Source organism: Harpia harpyja, chromosome 5 (assembly GCF_026419915.1).
Source record: "Harpia harpyja isolate bHarHar1 chromosome 5, bHarHar1 primary haplotype, whole genome shotgun sequence".
Lineage (NCBI taxonomy): Eukaryota > Metazoa > Chordata > Aves > Accipitriformes > Accipitridae > Harpia > Harpia harpyja.
The window spans coordinates 47,099,710-47,120,290 of record NC_068944.1 but is presented as its reverse complement, the minus strand read 5'-3'; the positions used below and the strand labels follow the sequence as shown (position 1 = coordinate 47,120,290).

Sequence of the window (20,581 nt, the reverse complement as noted above, 5' to 3'; positions counted from 1 at the left end):
TGCTACATACCATTTAATTTTTGGCACTTGTCTGAGATTCACTTTAATTAATGTTGGCCATCTAATATTTAAGACAGCTAGTTTGCAGCAGTTATGAAAGCTTTCTTTTTAGTCAATGGAGAGATAAGCACTACCAGAGAGTGACTGTGTCTGGTCCCATTCCAACAGAGATGTTTAAGATAAACGAATTAGGTTGTCTTAAGGCCAATGAATCTCTCTCTGTTGTCAAAAAAACTAAGGATGCTTATAGGCTTATGGACTTGCCAGTGATGGAGAGAATGAAAGCAAAAGCCCCTGCAGTGAATACATCTTATCCTTCCCTTACACTCAGTCGTGAATGACATCTCATTTTGGTGGTTCACATAGGTGGGGCTTATTTTTGTTACTGTCTTTCTGAATGCAAAACACTGCTCAACAGAGTATTTGGTGTGAGTCCATCTCACAACCTTATGCATATGTGTGCTTTTCCAGTTTCTCCAACAAAAATAAGGTTGCTTTAAATTGTACTAACAGCTCATAGGCTCTTTAATGCCCTACAGTGCTGACCTGCTTCACTGGTGGGAAAGGGGGCATGGGACCCTCACTCACCTGGGGCCATTCTTTAAAAGTCTTTAAAATTGCACTCCTCATATACTGCAATACAGTTTAATATAGATATGAGTATAGAGTTTTGGTCATGTCCCTCACCCCTGAATTATTTGATATTTCTGTATCTAGGCCATAGAGAAAACAGGTACTATGAAAAGGAAACAAGAAACAGAAAACGAGGAAAAGAAATTGTGAATTACTGAGTTTCCTCTGTCAACAGTGACTGGCATTTCCTATTACATGTCCAGAAAATGAGAAAGAATGAACTTGGGCAGATCTAATCTGCTTTTGTGGCAACTGAGAGTTTTAAAAAGTAGTTTTAGGCATTAATTTCCATAGCCCTCATGACTGTTCTGAGGTCACTAAAGCTACCTAGGTTTTGGCAGAAGTATTAGCAATTTTATTCTCTCCAACAAGAGATCCTTTTAACAAACGGCTTTAAAATGGTCTGGCATGGAATCAAGCATTAGTGTCACTCCTAAAAGCACAGCGTGGCAGTGAAATCCAGGAGCACTGTAGCATCAGTTCTCCAAAACATAAAAAAGATGCAACAGATCTGACCCTTCAGCTTCCTATTAAGATTGTGTCAAATTGTACCAATGAACCCTGCCCTCAAGTGCAAGCCCTTGCATGCCACTTCTACAGCATAGTTCAGGATCTGGCTGGAAAACCCATCCCAAGGAACACACAAACAGCTGTTTGCTTATGCAAAGACTGCCCACTAATGATTTTCTTTCATCTACGGTGTGTAGATGCAAACACATGCAAACATGCAGATTGGAGGGTGGCACAAGTCTGACTGAAAATTGCCCCTAAATTTACAGCTTAATCACTGATCAAGACTATGGATTTTTGGACTAAAATGCACTACTCCAGATGCCATGTCTGTGATTTTTACTTAATGTGTGTGATTGGATGCAAACGTCTTTGTTCGCTTTATTTTCTGATGTCAGAATGTAATGTTAAGATGTAAAGTTACCATTTTGTATTATTCAATTTATGTGATTTTCACTGCTGAAGCAATGAGAAAACCCAGTTACTGAACCCTAGCTGTTATGGTCATCTGTGACTTGAGTTAATGGGACCAGCAACCATTCTGCTCTCTGCTGTCCCCTGTATTCTGCAGAAGCACAAAACACTGTGGAAATTCAGCTATGGGATGATGTGAACCAAAGACATTTTCCTGAATGTGAACTGGATGGAAAAAGTGAATAGGCTGTAGCAGCTCCACCAGGAGGAAATAACCCTCCTTACTTGGCTCACCTTACCTGCGTGAGAACTGTTGTTGGTTTTGTTACGTACCTGCACACAGGGAAAACAGTCTCTTTTGACTGGTATTGTAGCAAGCTTGGCTCTGTCATGTCTTATAGAAAAATCCTGTTTTACTTTTAGTTTAGGACTACTGATAGAGTAGTAGTAATGAGTTTACACATATCATTCTGGGTCTGATCCTATCATTAATTTTCCTGTTCTCAAGAAAAATCCCTATCCCCTGAGCTATCACTCAATCTTATATAAGAATCAAAACCTTAAGCCCTGGAATTTTTGAATGGGTGGATTTGCTTTTCATGATTTAATGCTCACTGTGTGTAACGTACTTCCTTCGCATTGTATGCCTGAAGGATTGTGACATGCCCTTTTGCCAGCACACAAAGCCGTTAAACTCTTACTTCTAAGACAGGTCACATATAAAATGGCTTAAAAAGCCAGATATTTCACTCCAAAATTTCTACTAACATGGCTTTGAAGATCCCCCCCGGTAAGCAGCACTGAACCAGAATCTGTCTCCACGCAGGCTAAAAGCAGTGTTTTCAGGAATGCTCATATTTACGCGTGAAGGCGGCCAGAGAAGCAGAAGGCTTCTCAGAGACTCTCCTCAACACACCCTGCTGTACACAGGTTATCTTGTCTCAGCATTTCTGAGATTGGGGCTACTGCCTGTACTAGCCTGCCAGAACAGCAGCCTAGTGGAGTTTGGTTCAGGACTTCCCTAGAGCAGCACAACCCCCAGATTTATGATCCTTCCCTCAGAAGTGGCTGTGTAGTGCTCAGGAGCCCCCCGAGCCATGCTGTTTCCTGGGTGCAAAGCCGTGGTGCTTGGCTTGGTCCTGGGGCCATGCTGGTGGCTGAAGCACCAGGGAAGGACTTGTGACGGAGGTGGTACTGCTTCAGTGTCTTTGTAAGTGTGGGGTGGGGTGGACTGAGTCACAGCGTGGAAGCTGCAGAGCCTGCAGGCAGCCCGCTTTCCCCAGACAGCCCCGGCATGCAGGTTTCAGTCACCACAACAGCAGCGTGCCTACAGCTTGCTGCCGATCCACGCACTGGGTGGAAAGTGCAATTTTGAGTCCTTGCTGTTGAGCATACTAGTTTCCCCTGGAGGACCCAGCAGTCAGGCAGTAAGCTATCAGAGATGGTTGCTGTCTCCCAGTATGCTCTTAAGGTCATCTCGTTATTGTATCGTGGGAGCACGTGGAGGCCCAGCCGAGATCTGCACTACTTTCTGTACAAACATGTCGGGTGCGAACACCCTATGCCAAAGAGCTTATGGTGTAAGTGAGAAAGACAGGCAAGGGATGCTGGGGGAGAAAGGACGCAGAGGTGGAAACAGTCCTGCTCTGCAGAAAAGCTTCATGGAGAACACAGATCTCCTGATTTCTGGATGAGTGACACCTCCATTGGCACAGGCTGTCTCTTTGAGAGTGCTGCAGGCAATACGGGTGCTGGCTGGTGAAACAGCCCCTAGAGTGAGGATGCAAATCAAGTATGATGAAATAGAATGGCAACAGTTTAGTTATGCAGCCTACTGTGATCAAACAGCGTCTTCCCAAGGTGTGAATCATGCTACAGGTTGTTTTAGCACAGTAAGACTGGGTTACTAGAGCAGGGTATGACAGAACTGGCTGCCAGTATTTCTTTTATTTTTCTGAATCTCATCCTCAGCCATGTGTGGTTGGAATGGTGGCATTTATTCAATTTTTACTAATGATCTCTTCAGAGGCTTCCACTGACTTAATTTTGCATCACCCTGATCCCTTTATGTAGGCTCAAACTCTTCCTGGTCTTGCATCACCCGGCCATGCATCACCCACTGACATTGGATGTAATTTTATTCCATGGCGGCTGTTTATTATCATGCCTAGAGAGTAATGACATAATCCTGGCATATTGTGAGTCTTTGCAATTGAAGTAAGAGTTCTGCTGCTGTTTCTTTTCATCTGGACACAGTAGATCCTTTCTGGATTTGTACTGATATTACTTCAATTACGTTACGAAATCCCTCCCCCCCATCTTTGGACTGAGATTACAGTCAAATTTTTCTAAGAGCTATACCGAGCTTCTCAAGAGAGCAAATTTTTAGCAGAATTACCCATATGTTCTGAAAGCAAGCCATTGACACAGCATCAAGCAAAGGAATGGCCCGAAATGCTTCAGCAAAGCAGACAATTAAGAAAGAATGGGTAAAGAACCCAACTTTCTGTGTTTTCATCATTCAGGGAATCTCAGCTGTTATGGAGTACCTCAATCAAGGGAACACAGATGCATTGCTACAGTGCCAGTTTCCATTAACAGACAAGCTGGTCCTTGCCATTTTTCTGGGATCAGATACACACGTGGTTTTAATAGAACTGCAAGTCGGATATAAAATGTGACTTTTTTTTATAACCCATATAGGGCTTGTAACCACAACCCTCATTAATACATATCCTGTGCCATTGCAAAGTGCAGATATCTTTGATGTCTTCCAATATTTTAAAAATTGTGCTTTGAACTGATGAAGGCCAGAATATTAGTTAGTCATAACTTAAGGCTCAGAAAACAATAAGCAAATTCAATTGCAAGGTGCCTTTTTTTTTTGCTTTAGGCAAAGAAAATACTGAGGGCGAACAGCTAACTAGAAATATGTGTTTATATTATATGGGATAAACACAATTATAATTTGCAGTAGGCCTGGACTCTTGATCTTTCCATTCCAGTAATTCAATGTATTCGTTGCTTGCTGAGTCATTTCACTGAGTGCAGAACCTATTGCAATTATTTTCATACCATAATTATCAGGAGAATCCATTTTAGAGACAATATGCTGCTGTGAGGGCTGTGGAAGGTACCCCTCAAACTAATCATTTAATATGGACTAGAAACCCCATTTTACAGTGTCTGAATAGCAGACACATAGAAGCATTCATTATTTAGTTTACATATATGTGTATACATAAAAATATATTGAGCTTTTTTTATGTAAGTTTATTGGTTGATTTTGAGCAATCTGCATGTATTTAATGTACTTAACCCAAAACAAAATACGTGTAACTGCATCTTTATGCTACACAATCACTTTTACTGGCTGCCATGACTACCGACTAAATGTCAACATGCAAAAGACAACGAAAGGAGACAGTTTGAAAAATCCAATTTTCTTCTGGGTTTCGAATGGAATTTTAATTTTGTGGGACATTTTAAAATAAGGATGTCTCATCAGTTTGAAAAAAGGCATTAGTTTGCTTTCTGCACACAATTGCAAATAATGTATGTAAGTAGATTACTTAAAAATGAAGGGTTCCTATCCTTGCAATAATACAGACAATGGCATACATATTATAGTTGCGTTAATTAATAGTAGTATTTTAAATTTGAATGCCAGAACAAAATAAGCTCTTAGTAAATGACTTTTAAGTTTCTGTATAAAACTGTTTGGTATTACAGTTTGCCTGTCAACTCCTATTTGTGGAGGATTTTGCTTTAAAACCCAAGGAGGTGTGAATGAAAACTGTGTTGCAGATTACCTGATACTCTGCCTTATACTCTGGTACTTTATGTCCTATGGCTTAAATCCCTTTTTTCATAACAAAGACTATAGAAATTTAAATGCTTTTATACAAATTTAAGAGTCTACTCAATTGGGTATATGTGGGAACAAGGGGCTGTATTTATTTAATTACAAGATATTCCAAAGGACTGAATTTCTGGGTTTAGAGAAATTTAGTCCCTAATTTAAGAGTCTCCCTGCATAGGAAGCCTATCAACGGTGTGTTTATGCTTGGAGAAATCCTTTGGTTAAAAAATAATGTCTTTAGGTTTTGACGGACTTTGAAAGCACTCCACAGAGTAAACAAAAATGACAGCAACTCCCTGATCAACCATGTTGATACAAAGCAGATTCTGTAAAACTCATCTTTTCACTTGGTGTTATCTCCTAACAAGTGGGCAGCAGAATGACTAGGAAAAGTATCTTTTGGCAGGTCCCCAAATCTAGAAACTGGGGCTACTTCTAGACATTTCAGTGTTCAATGTTTTCACTGTGAAAATCTATTCTCACAGCATTTAAAGACACAAGATAATTTTCTTCTAGTCTTCTACACAGTCCTGAAGAGACTAAAAATGCCCAAGTGAGATTTCAGATGTTTCAGTGTGTGGCTACATAAACCCATAACCGTCAGTGCTGAAAGATGAAGTCTAAGCATCAAAATAGGAACGGATACTGGGGCAGTGACTTTTTTAAAAAATAAATTTACAGAAATAAATTCAGCATATGTAGGCTGGCTCTGAAAGTCTCACAAGGAGGAGTTTTTTTGCTATTTCTTCCACCTTTCTTTTAAAGGGGTCATACTGGGAAAATGGAGAGAAGCAGCAGGCCAGAAGCAGAGGTGTGTGTGAAACAACAGGAGGGGAGGTTGAGTTCACCAGTGGTTGAAGGTATGTGATGCTGTGGAGTGCACCTGAGGTACCACATCCAGTTTTGGGCCCCCCAATTTAAGAGGGACATGGAGGAAGAGGTGAAGGTCCAGTGGAGGGCTACCAGGAAGGTGAGGGACCTTAAGCATGTGGCCTGTGAAGGGCGATGGAGGGGGTCAGGTTTATTTAGTTGGGTAAAGAGGTGGCTAAGGGACAAGCTGCTTACAACTACTTGAAGGAAAGATCAATGAAAGACAGACCCAAACTCTCTTCAGATAACAGAAGAAAGAACAACAGCCACAAATCATGGCTTGGGAAGTTGTAAGATCATCCATTCAGGAGTTGGCTAGACAAAGTGGCAATGGTACTTCTTCAAGCAGGAGGGCAGGCTAGATAACCTCTAGATGTCCTTCCAACCAGTTTCTCCATAGTTCAATTCCCAGAGCGAGCTCAATTTTTTGTGTGCCATTGTGGGCGGGAGGGCTTGTTAGCAACTTACAGCCCCAGCTCCACTCCTCTTTGTTATTCACATCTTTTAGTGCTTGCTATCCCAACAAAAACACATCTCATCTCACTGGCCCGCTGCACTATTGCCGTCATTCAGGATTTGTGCATTGGCTGCAGACTCTTGGTAAGCTCATCCCCAGCACACTACAGAACCAAATCCCTCGGGCTCCTTTCCTGGCTCTTCCCCCAACCACCCACTCACTTCTTGCCCTCCATCCAACCTCCCTTCTTGCCAAAGAACCTCACGGTTTCCTTTTGCCATGTTCCAAGAGCATCTTGTTGGGGTAGCACCAGGAAGAGACCCCAGCTGTTCAGCGGCTGGACTTCAGATGTGGCCATCACCATAGGCCACTTCCCCAGCCATCCCACCACTTTTCTGAAATGCAGTCTTCCAAGTACCCTTTCAGATTTGGTAAAAACTCTCTCAGCATTTAAGCTTGCTTGCAAAGCAAGCAATAAGCCATACAGAGTAGACACAGGCAATAAAAAAGATACATAAAAGCAAATAAAGAGAGTTATTGTCACTATTCTTTTAAATTTTGGCTTTGCCTCACTGGGACGATTTTGTATAGCCAGTGGAGTCTAAATGATCATTTTATTCTTGGAATTGTTGCAAATAAAATAGCAGTCTGGTCATCAGTGAGTATTAACTTATGTAGCACAACAAATCTGGTGTCTCTGCAAGTTTTGTTATTGAGCAAAACCATAAAATCATATTGGAAATAGAGCACATGGATATAAATGTGCTTGTTTTAACCAGAAATTGGCACAATTGAAAACATTTATATAGATCAAACTTAAGACCTAATCCAGACCATAAAATAACTCTGAGAGATTTATTTAATTGGTCGTTCTTTGCTTTTTTTAGTAAAACTGATTTGAGCAGTGACAACAATCAATGAAGTGACCTGTGTGAAGTCAATAACCTTGACTCCTGCTAGGTGACAAGCATTTTCCAATTTGCATATCCTTTCTTAGCCTGAGAAAAAATACATGCAAAGTAGGTATGCTAAAATAAAGCTTCAGCTTGAGCATCCACTGAGTTGTGGCCATTTATCAGTGGTCCTCTAGAAGTCCATCTAGAAGATATGGCCCGTGTCCTGCATCACTCTACTGTCATGAACTTCTCCTAACTCCCAGTAAAATTAATTACAATAGTTTGAAGTTTTTGTCAGCCCTGATCTTGAGCTGACTAATACTGTTTTACTAGCAATCAGATCATTCGTGGATGAAATCCCAGCCTCATTTTAAGTCAATCAAAAAGCTCTCTTCGACTTTGGTGCATTTAAGTTTTATCCAATAGATGCTTTCTGGGGGGCTTTCTAAGATGAAACTTTTGAGGTATTCGTTACGTATCTGTTATTCTGTGGCTTTCAGATTTTTCTCTATGATCTTTAACTAAACTATCTATGCAGCTATTATTACTAATTACCTGATTTACACTTCTACTATTGTATCCTACCATGTCTTTATGCATATATTCAAACATTTGATTGCCTCCATTAAGAAAATAATTATACCACTCAACAGCATATTGCTAAAATTTATCATAGTTAAGCATAGATTATAAATATTATTGAGTAATTTAATCAGAAGATGTGTAAAATGAATGAGAAGAAAAGAAAAATAAAGAATGACAGCCTCTTCTTTGAAACCATGCTGATGGTGCAAAGAAATTAGTATATTATTCAGAATTGATTAAACTGGCTGACAGAGAACATTTGCTGGTGGGATATTTTTGTTGCAATTGATGCTACAATAAAACTAGGACAAGAACCACTGGTCAAAGGAAGTGACCTGTGTTTTAAGTCACTTTGCTCAGATTTGCATAATAGAAATACATTGATTTTTGAAGATGTAAAATTAATGCATAAATGTCTACACTATAACAATTTAAATGGACTTTCAGTAATGTGACTGCTCCCAATTTAGTCTTTCATGATCCACCTCTGTTTTTCATCTTTTGTCTTCTCCTTCCCTCTTTTATACTGTTTTTCAAGTTAGTGATTTTTTCCTGTTCTGAAATATTACTGAAGATTTCTAGAATTCATTTGCTCTGTCAGTCTATTTATTTCTCTGTAGCAATCTATCTATCTCTATTTTTCTGCAGTACTGGCCTCCACTTACACATTTGTTCTTGATGAATTCAGAGACACTGCTCTGCTACTAAATTAACGACATGAGGAGTTGATCCCTGCAGAGATGCTCCACTGATTTCTGTGGGGCTCTGGTGTGAGGCTGCTTGGCTCGTTTAGAATAAAAAAGGATCATCACTTGCAATACCTATATTTTCAGGGCACTATGCACCAGCGTATCCCAGCATCAACAGTCTGTCATTAAAGGCAAATCAGAGCTTCTTCTGTGTTGTTCAGCCCATCCTTTATAACAGACTTATCAAACTTCCAGGACTGGCTTGGCCGTCATATTTTTCAGTATGTTCTAAAAGTAGCAGGAGCTGGAGATATCCAAACGTCAACTTACAACGGCCTGTTTTTTCTCTTTTGTTGTATAATCAAATTCTTTTTCCTATATAAAAATGTCTCTTTTCCTGTATAATCAAATTCTTCTTTATTAGTGCAGCTGGCTTTTATATGACTTTTCAAAATAAGAAAGGAGAGGTTTCCTTCCTAAGCTGATGCTTCAGGAGATTTAAGGAGGGAAAAAATGGGTTCACCAGATGTAAATCGACATGAGTCTACTACCATAGATTTCCACTGGTTTAGGATCTAATTCTAGCAAGACTGGTATTCCTGGCATTTGCACATCTTAGCCACTTAAATGTATGACCCATACACCACAGTGAGCCATTGCTATTTCCCATCTAGTGCCACATTTTTTCTTCCACTGCATTAGAAAACATGGGAGTCCTCCTTCCACTGACCATCGCTTTGTTAAATTACAATGATTTGGCCTACAGTTTTCTTGGCTGGAGGGCTGCCTCTTGCTGAATTTTGGACAAGCTTTTAGCAAAAATTATTTCCCTATTTCTGGGAAGATGACTAGGGAAAAATACATGCACATGGTAAACTAAACAAGCACTTACTGCATTTGTTTGAAAGGCTCTAGCACTCTGTGCCAGGAAATCATTCCTCATTTGAAAAATCTGTCCAGGCCTGGCTGTGGAATAAGTCATTGAAATATCTGATTTCAGGCTTCAGCCGTGGCTGGGAGAGACATGTCCAAGCTTTACAGCCAATTTCTCTGATGACACTTTGTGCTGGACATGACTGATTCCACATGGGCTGAGAGTGATGCTTCAAACACTGCTCCTCTTGGTCACTGTGGACCAGAGGAGCGCTGGAAATTGGAAAAAAGAAGAGGAAACAACTATCCTGTGGTCTTAATTCCTGCCCTTCTGGCCCCACAGAAGTGTGGAGGATTACCAGAAAGAATGGGCTGTGTGAAGAGGTGAGAGTTGACTCTGCCTGGTGGAAGAAATTGCTGAGAGCAGATGAATTAAAAAAAAAAGAAGAAAAAAAAAACCCCAAATGTAAGGTCAGTCAAGGGATGGCATGATTGAAACTGGACCAAGAATGAGGGTGACACTGTAACTGACTGGATAATGAGATTGGGTTAAGAAAATGAGGGAAAGGGTACCAAGGAAATGGGCTGGGACTGGAAATCAGTAGGTGGTGGGGATGGAGCAGATGGGAAACCCTGATTAGCAGGGCAGATTGTTCACAAGAAAGTTCAGAGTCATCTGAAATAGAAATCTTCCTGACTGCTAGCTCAGACCTTCATCTCATATGTAAATGGCTCTAAAAAGACTGTAAAAATATTAGAGTAGCAGCTCAGGGACAGACTGAGGTCCATCTGATATAATATTCTGTTTCCAGGATACTTTTTCTTAATTTTTGTTTTAATCTAGGAAATTATATCTGTGTAACTACATAGAAATGTACTAAATGTAATTTTGTAACCTTTATATTGTAGATTACTCCTGTTTGCTTCTCTAAATGCCTTGAATTTTCTGCCAGGGTTCGGTATTTATTTTTATTATTGCAATTTTTTACCCTTGTCAGTACTTTTCTCATCTTTTGTGCAGAAATCAGGATGCCGGCAGAGCTGAGGCCTCTGAATAGCATTGGCAAGCTATGCAAAGTAATACTTAAAATTTTGCAGAGCACTTAAAAGTACCTCTGTCATGTTTAATCCTGTTTTTCAGGCCTCCCACCACTAGCAGGTGAAATTCTTTACACTGTTACTCTAACGCAGTATGATTCTTTAAGTAAGGTATTTCCCTTCTTTACGTTTCACTGCAAAAAATGTGAATGCACTTCAAAAGGGAGTAACTTGAATCCTCAGTGCCGATTAAAATATATATAACTCACTATTACTTTTCTTAAGAAGTCATTATTGGTATTTTACTTCGAAAATAATGATGTTTAGAGGTGGAACATTGCTTCCCCAGCAAGAAGCTATTTGCCTTGAGAACAATTGTTTTCCTGACAAATATTAAAGATTTCAGTTTTTAAACAACAGTGAGTATGGGCTTCTTTCCTATCTACAACATATAATATTGAAAGCTCCCTGACTGCAGTCTTGACAGCATCAAAAAATGTCTAAACACACAGAAAAGATATTAGCTTAGAAATAGTCTTTTGTATTACACCTACATAATAAATTGAATAAATGCCAGTACCTGGAGACAAAGACTGTATATTCAAGTGACTATAAACATGACTCCTGAGTGACATCAGTTGCTCTTTCTTTTCATGAGTGATGTAAGAAACAAATATATCAAAATAATTAAATGTGGTATTTAGTAATGGCTGATAAAATGGGTTACAGAAGTGAATTTCACTTCCAAAAAAAGTCTTTGAAAAATTACAGAGCTTGATTCATGCATTCATTTTAAATTAAGATTTCCTTGGAGCATGCAAATATTTCTTACAGCTCCATTCAGGTAACTGGAGGATTTGCAGTGCAAATATACAGTAAACCAAAAAATTTCATTTTTGCTACACTTTTATAGACAAATGTAGGTAAACATTTTTGTGCATCTTTGGCCTGGCTGTGGTCTCTACAGTCTTTTGAAAGGAAAAAATAATAACCGTAATAATATTAGACACTTCAGGGAGCCCTGCTAATAGAATCACATCAGGAGTCATCCTAGTGGAAACCAGAGGATGAATTTGAACATGTGTGTATTAGAAATCTTAGGCCAAAAGGACAATTTGTGTTTTCAATAACTTTAGAAAGGATCAAAAGTAGTATCAAGACCAAAAGTTATAGCTATGTAGCCACTTAGTGGCCAGTGAATATATTTAAATGTAAAAAACTTAAGCATTAAAAGGTACCTTAGCTAGCTTCAGGTAAAGCATACCTTATCTTAATATAAATTCTCAATTTGAAGACCTCTATGCCAATCAGTAGTATAAAATATACACATAATTATTTTTTCTTTACCTAAGAAATTCCCTAAGGATTATAAAAAGTACCTGAATAGCACAGAATGCTAATACAGCTTTAGAAGGTACATTGCTCTGTTTCCTAATCTGATCAGTACGGATTTTTGCAACTTCTATAACATCAGAGCATTGTTACACATTTCCTTGCAGTGTGGAACATAATCTCACATCACAGCTCTGAGGTAAGTATGTAAGATTATCCCCATCTTAATGAAGAGAAAGTCAGGTCATAAAATGATTATGGGACAAATCCAATAAAGTAGCTAGGTGCCTAAAATGATATTTAAGAAAAATTCAGGCTTCTAAATCCAAAATGTCGATTCTGCAAATTCCTGCACGGCTGCAGAGAGGTTGTGAAAACCCATAAATACCACAATTTGTGCTCTTCAAATTGGCGGTGCATTGTAGAGTGCTACTTTTTTGTACAAGCAAGGGTACCTCAGACTTGCAATGTTTAATCTCCTAACATTGGGAATTGGGTGTTCTTCCAACCCAGATCCCATCCTCTGAAGAAATCTGTGTAGCCTATTTCCTGAGAGCACGTGGCACACATAGATAGGACAGGGTCCTTCATAAATGCAGGGGCAGCCACTCCTTTCTTTTAAAATGCAGCTGAGGGGAAACGTTGCTGGCTGTCTTACTCCTGCCCTTTGGGACAACTGTCTACAGTGAGCACCTGCGACTGGGAAATGCCAGAGCTGGGTTCAGTCTCTTCCAGAAAGGAGGGGATTCAAGCTGAAGGGTCCTAACTGCCACCCAAAGAAACTCAAGTTTTATTTTTTGCTCCCACAAATGTTTCTATTTTGCTGTATCATGCAAAATCCGGCGATGGTCCTATAAGCCAGGGCTTCCCAGTTCCTAGGTGGAGGTCATCCTCCCTCCTGTGTGCTCTCTCGTCCCCTCTCCAGCACGATGCTTTTCCCACAGTGGGGGCGGGGGGGGAAGGGGCCACAGCTTGGTGGCTCTGGTGTTCTCTGGGGAGGGAGGACATGCAGGGACAAGGGCCACCACATCCCACCACCACACCTGGAGGCCGACCACCAGCTGTTTGGCTGAGGGGCAGGAGTGTGCCCATCGCCACCTCTTTTTCCTCCCACCACGATGGAGGAGACCGAAGCAGGGCTTCTCTGTGGCCGCGGGTGAAGTGCCCAAGGGTGGCTGAAGTCTCACCGCTCCCCCCTGCATCTCCCTCCAGGCCACTGAGTGATGAGTACCTTCACTCTGGGCAAACCTCAGCAATGTGCTGTTTGACTGTAGCCAGAGGCACTGACCTCTGCCCAGGTGTTGTGGAGGTACAGTCACACCTGTATCCCACCGCAGGTGCCTTGGAGCCTTACAAACTCTATCCTCAGTCACCTCTCTAAACTAAACCACCCGCTTGGGGCAAAACTGGTGAAAAAAACCCCCACCAAACCCCAACAATCCTGTTGTGTGATTGTGTCCCTGAAGGATCACAATTTCTCCACGCAATAACTGCTACGACAGTGATGGGGTTTGTGTATCGGAATGAGTGCATAGATCATAATTTATTTAAGAACTTTTTGGATTAGACAGCTGTATCTTCAAAAAAATAACATTTCTAAATGTATTCAGCAAAGTCTACTGTTTTGTGTGGATGCTGTGCATCAGTTTAACTGCACGTCCTGGCAGAAAGAGCTTAAATCCACTTCATTTGTTAAGTTATGTATTTGCAGACAGGAAAAAGAAAAACATCGTAAGTGGAAGAGAAAATTAAATAATTACAGAGCAGCTTTGTATGCTGGTATTGCTCAGACACACGATGTCTTGAATACTTTGTTCCCAGGAGCCAGCATTTCCGCATCAGTCCATTTTTTTGACTGAGGAGGCAGGTCTGTGCTGACTGAGGTCTCCAAAGCAATTTTTTTCTGTTTCTGAAAAGTGCTGAGCAACTAGAGCAATAGATGCTGCCTGCACTGTAGTGATGGGTGCCCAGCACCTTGCAGGACTGAGGTATGCGTCCCAGGTAGAATTGCTGGCTGATGTTCACAGGGGGACTCACACTTCCAAGTGAGATCAACAGTATTTTTAAACTGAATGAAAACCAACACCACCTCAGACTGTGTCCACAGAATTCATAGCATGACGACTGTGCATGGCCTAGAAAGAATTGTGAATAGCAGCCATTCCTTCAAATCAGCTATCAATTTCTGTGTCCCCACGGGCTAAAGATCAGCCAATTGTGCTGAGGCCAGTGGCTGAACTCCACTGGCTCCAGTGAGGCAAGACTCATTTGCAAAGTTGGTTCATCTATCATCCATTTTATGGATACTGCTGAAGAAGACATGTTCTCTACAAGCCACCTGATGAGTGCAAGTGGTTTTTTTTATAGAGGTGATTTATATGGAGAACTAACATTGGATTTTTGAAGGTAGTTACTGCAGAGGTAAGTAAGCACTGCTGGTTCATGATGCGACATTTGCTCCTCCTTAAAGCATTGGGCAGAACTACCGGCAGTGCCAGGATAAAGGGCTTTGAAGCCTGATAATTTAAGTTGAAAAGCAAATGTACTCAATATATATCCAGCCTGGGGAGAGCATGCGCTGCAAGAAGACTTGTGGGAGGACTTCACTTCCAGCTGTGTCGTTGCCCACTGGTCACAGGGCTAGGAGCCACCCTCAGTCCCGTACATTCAAGTGGTGGCTTTCTTGCTGTATAATCTTTAGCAAAGCTTTTAGTGAGTTAATTTTCCAACTATATCAATTGTTTGGAGTGGCACCATTTTAGGATGCCTACTTTAAGACACCTAAGGCTTGATGTTTTTCAGGAGTGCTGAAGATCTCTTGTTCCTTTTGACTACAAACTAGTAAGGTAGCTAAATTAGACCTACATGAAAATGCTGCAGCACAGGTCAAGCATTGCCCAGACCTACCTGTTGTGGGAACCCTCTGATCTCTGTGTTTCAGACTATATAATAAAGCCTACTTCTCACAGAAGGCTTTTAGCAGAATTAATTAGTTAATGTTGTATAGTCTTTGAATGCTAAAATGCTATCTAAATATATTGCTGGATATGAGTGTCCCATCTCTCTTCTGTAATGAGCTTTTTAAGTTAACTCTATTAATTTGAAAATGGAGAATTCTTTTCTAAAGAGATGAATATCAATGTCACCTGAGAAAAATCTAACCATGAGGTTAGATTACACATATATTTATAGTAAAAAATAGGCATGCAAAATGTGATCTAGTGAAATGTACTAGTGTAGTACAAATACCAAAGAAATGAAAAAAAAAATATCCAGGCTTAATTAATTAATTAAAGGAAATTTAAATTGAAAAAAATCAATGTGAATGAATTACAGGAATAGGTTATTAAACAGGGAAGCCTTTAGTCTAAATAGAACTTATATTAGGACAAAGAGATGATAGAGATGGAGGTGAGAGAACATTTTGGAAGTGTTCAAGCAGCTGAATTTTATTTTTATTTCCTCAGCATGTTACGGGATCTCTTCCATAAGATGACGGAATAGATGACACTCCATCCTCCTGCCTGTATACTTCACAGGGTAAGTAAAGAACTGCTATGAGGCAGTATAAATTCTTAGCCATATGGACTGTTTTTAAAATTACTACTGCCTTAATTCTCAATAGCAGGAAAAGTAATCTACTCTTTATAAACAGGAAAAGAATGTGAATAGTTGTTAACCTTCACTTCTCCGGTGAATTGTACTTGCCAGTAACTTTATATTAGCTTAGTAACCACAGTTCTCAGAAAAATAAACAAATTGAGATGTTTCTTCTGCTAGATCTTGACAAAATTTGGAATGATGGTGTCTCAGTCAAATCACATTTCTGCTAACATTATGAGGCAATAAACTCTTTTCTGAATCTTGTCTACATTCATTCTCATCTTAAAAGTAATTTCCTATTTGTCTATTCAGATATACAATTTTCTGACAGTCGAAAATAATTCGGTCTTGACTTGTGTTCATTTATTTATAAAAGGGGAAGAACTGTATTTATTTATAAGAGGGGAAGGTAAAAACCTTCTGCTAAAAACTGCATAATACGGAAAGGAGCATGTTCAGTCCAAATTCAGCCTGGCGCTTAGCCATATGTTGTTTAACTTGAAGCTTGTCGCTGCCATTGATGTCCAGATGACTACTTATGTGCAATTGTTGAAGATCAAGCAACTGTTTAAGTGTACTGGCAGATCAGAGGCAGAATGCTTACCCCTTTGCAGTAAAAAAGCCTAGTTATTAAAATAATTGAACCAGTTAAACTCACAACCATACACTTATTTATGACTTCATAGGTATGTTTACATACCAGATAAAACAATAATGTAGTACTCAGTTAATAGACAAACTTAGCAGTGACATTGCATCCGTCAAGCTAAGTATTGAGGTCTGAGCTTGTAACTAAAATGAGAATGACAAAGTAGACAAACAACTCTGAAGCACTTTTACAACAGTTTAATCAGTCTTACTGAGATATGCAAAGGAGGCAGCGTGGCGCTGCCTGAATTCCCGTATCCTCATAATCCCACCCATTTATCACCTCACAGAGTTCCTGACTATCTCAAAAGGAGCCTGAATTAAAACACTTCTTTAACACATTATTAACACATACCCCATGTATTTCTGTTAAACGACTTCCTATAAAATAAACAAGAACCATAACTGCGACTGAGACTTTCTCTATGATAATTGTCTGAAGATGTTTTCATAATAATATTCTTTAAATTAAACACGGCAAGGAAACAATGAAATAATGGTTTCGGACACCTTTTTTAGTTCCAGTGCCATCACTGGCTGCTTCACCCTCGCACTGCCACGTACATACCCTAAGAAAGTTTATCCAACCAAGTACATGGCCTACCAGGTCTGCAGTGACCACACCTGCAAAAGCTGCTGATTTATCTAACACACATCCTGTATGGTGGGGAGCATAAGGTATGAAGGAGTCCATCCATACAATCTAGATTTCATTTGGAAGATGGCGTCAAGGGGAAGATGCAATTTAAAAGCCCTCAGAATTTCTGTACAGTTGTGTTACATGAAATTTTAAAATAAGACACAAAGACAAATAAATAAATAAATAAACAGATGCGTGTGCGTGCGTGCACGCCTGGTGTCCATCATTCATGTACTATGTAAACTAAATAGAAAGAAGAACTTCATGGGCATTCAGGGTGTGCTGAGCTCCAGAAGTTCTTGCAGCTATTGAAATGCCTATGTAAGTCAAAGGAGCTTTTCTTGAAAACCTTTTATTTAATGGAGCCTAGGAGAAAATGACGCTTAATTTTGCTTTCCATGGCAGAATATAAACACAGGCTTAGCAAGTTATTTAGCATCTGCCTAACCTGAGTCATGTGAAGAGTCCTGTCCAAAGCCAGTAGGACTATTCACATGCTCAAACTCAGACACCTGCTTAAGTGCCTTGCTGGACCAGGGCCAGAAACATAATAGTGGGCCAGCTTAAGCTGATTAGAAATGTACTGTTGGCTCCAGTGGCAGCAGGATCTAGCCTTTATTGCCACTTTGCAAAATATGGTGCTCAACAGGGGAAAAAAATCAGGCACTCTGTAGTTCTCTCAGTGGTCCACTGGGTAAAGCTTGAGTGCAAAACAAATGTAGCTTATTTAGCACTAACTGGAAATGTGTATGACTGAGAATGCCTCTATTTTTCCCCATGAAAATAAAATTTGTTGCTTTGAAGAAGCTCTTGAAATAAAGTGGCTTATTCTAATAGGCTGCCTAGATCCAAATTTTCTCAACAAATAACTGTAATAAGGAAGAATAAGGTTTAACGAAAAGGTGAAGAGAACCCTTAACCTTTGTGAGTTTAAAGAGGGAAGATGCTTTTAATAACCTATCTTTCATTTTTTAATTGAATGCTGCTGTAATTAGTATTTTTAGAAACGTGAACTAGGTAGTTACATTGCTTTTTATTGCTTGTGTATGTAGCTTGTTAACCAGGTATTAATAGGCAAACTGGCGTGACACAGTCAACCCATCTCTGGGCAAACCTAACGATTCCAGGCATCTCTTGCTGCAGAAACCTTCGTATTTGTGTGCTGCGAGGTCATTAACCTAAGGCTGAAGAGCCCTTTCTTCCCTAGTGACAGAATTCCTAACAGGGCCTTCTGCAGTGATAAGTCTCCAACCGACTACAAATTATCAATACTGATTACCAGATTACTGCAGTGGGGAGGGGACGGCGTGCTCGGCACTGCAGGGCTGGCCAGACTCCCACAGCCCTTGTCTCCCTCCTCTATTTGCATCTACAGCTGTCTCATGCCTTGTTCCCAGGGGTGCCACAGCCAGGTTAAAATGATTTCAATCCACACCCGTTATTCCTCGGGAGCAGAACATCAGCATTCAAATAAATAAATGTGTAATGCATTGGATACAGCCAGTGCCAGGAGGATTCGTTATAACTTTGTGCAATGTGATTAAGAGCGATAACAGAGTCTGGACAGAATGGGAATTTGAGTGGGATTTGCTTCCTGGGGAAGGATAATGATTGTGTTGGAGCTCTCCGTCCTTATTCTGTGGGATTTGTGTGTACATGACTTTAATGGTGAATGATTGTGAAAACTCGAATTTGAATGCGTCAAACGTAGGCTCTGCCTCATCCCCCCCCCCCCCCCCAAAAAAAAAAGAAGCCCCACAAGAAAAACGAATGGAGGAGCAATAGGGTCTGGATGCTTTCAGCAGCCGGACCCCACGGTCGTTCTTCTCTTGCTCCCACACCCTCCGCCGCCGTCTTCCGCTCCCCCCACCCACTCCGGCAGCCTCCCTCGAACAAAGGGGCCGGAGCCGGGCTGCTGCCTTTCGCTCCCGCCGCTGGCGCCGGGACACGCGCCCCGTGCCCACGAGGGACCCCCCGAGGGCAAAGGGCTCCCCGAGACCCGCAGGGTCCCCGCGGCCGGGGCTGCGGCTGGGAGCCCGCACCTCCCGCGGCCGCGCCCCGCCCGGCCGCTCCCCGGGGGGCGGCGCGTCGCGGCGGCAGGGCGCAGGGTGCGGCTCCTGGCCGGGGGCGGGAACCGGGGGGGTGGGGAAGGATGCTTCGCTTGCGGCTGAAAAACGCAAGCTAACAACAGCCCTGAGAGCTGCCCCCCGGGAGAGAAAAACAGGGTGGGAACTGCTAGAAAATACCAGCCACCCATAATGCAGTGACCTACTTCAGCTCCCCCCCCCCCCCCCCGCCCCGCAGACTGCAGGTGCGGGCAGCGCCGGGGCAGCAGGCAAGCGGCGGCTCCTTCTTCTCGTCCCCCCTCCCCGCTCCCCCCCCGCCCCCCGCAGCCCCTAGCGCCGGGCTGGGCGCGGCCGGCCCGCAGTGCGCGCCGCCGCAGGTGCCCGCCCCGCTGCAGCCCCCCCCCGCCAGTAGCACGGGCCCCCCGCGCCCCCCGCCGCCGGCCCGGCCCGGCCCCCCCCCGCCCCGGGCCGCCGCCCGCAGCCCCCCCCCCCCGCCCCCGCGGTGCTGGGTTTCGGTCGTCGGTGCTTTTCCTCCTGCCCTCCTTTCTTCTCCTCCCCACGCGGTTCCTTTCAGAAGCAGAGGGGAGCGCTGGCCCCGGCCGACGGGGGCTACGGGGCGGTGGGAGGCGTATTTATAGCGGGGATAACTTTCCGGCTCTTTTTCTCCTTTTTTTTAAAAAAAAATGCCATAATATATATATTCGTCTTTAAAATAATGAAAGCCGTTTGAAAATTAGGCTGTGCTCCTGTGCCGACCTCACCCATCAGTCAATAATGAACCTGATCTCAGGTTAGGACGTTAAAAGAGCCCCGGGATCCCCCGCCCCCTCCCTTTTATTCCAATCAAAGAAATTAAAAATACGTTTAGCGTTGTCTTGATTTTTTCCTAAACTTGAGGGACACTGAGAAGAGCACCCGGTGTAGGTAGCTGTCCGAGGAAACACTGGCCGTTGTACGGGCTGAAGAAAAAGAGACGCGGTTTCTTACCCATTGCTGTTTTAGCCATGGTGGGACGTGCAGGCTCTCACAGGCGGTGAAGGCAAAGGGGTCCAGCTACAGCAGTGGAGAGAGGGAGAGAAGACTGAATAAGGCACTGAGTCAGCAGAGTGGGGCTGTGCAAGAGAAGGAGCAAGAGGCAGGAGCCCATGAATAATTATCACTCCTCTACCCAAGCAGATTGGCTCTAGAGGTCCCCTGACATGACTCCTGCGGAGCCAGAATCTCCGGGCATTAAATATTGATCCACCAATGGTGCTGGAGTACAAAGTGCCAAAATGCAGTTTGAAATGGAAATGAGTCCTTGAATGCCTCTCCCCCCTCAGTCTGGCTTTAATAGTACATTCCATGTCAAATGTTTTATGTCTTACAGGAAAAAAGCCTATTGGTGTTGAAGGTTCTGCTGTTGCTACCTGTAAAACGTGCACAAATTTGTTTTAACACATTTTATTCCAAAGATACAACAAAA

The 20,581-nt window shown here is 42.0% G+C and overlaps 1 protein-coding gene across 1 annotated transcript in view; it reads right to left on the bottom strand.

Annotated features, from left to right (window-relative positions):
* The window catches only part of STMN2 (stathmin 2), a 40,593-nt gene extending 20,259 nt beyond the window's left edge, over positions 1-20,334 (bottom strand). The window contains exon 1 of the mRNA XM_052788454.1: positions 20,104-20,334. Within this exon, the coding sequence (XP_052644414.1) occupies positions 20,104-20,122 (19 nt within the window). The 5' untranslated portion in view covers positions 20,123-20,334. The remainder of the gene's footprint in view (positions 1-20,103) is intronic.
* Between the last annotated feature and the right edge of the window lie 247 nt (positions 20,335-20,581).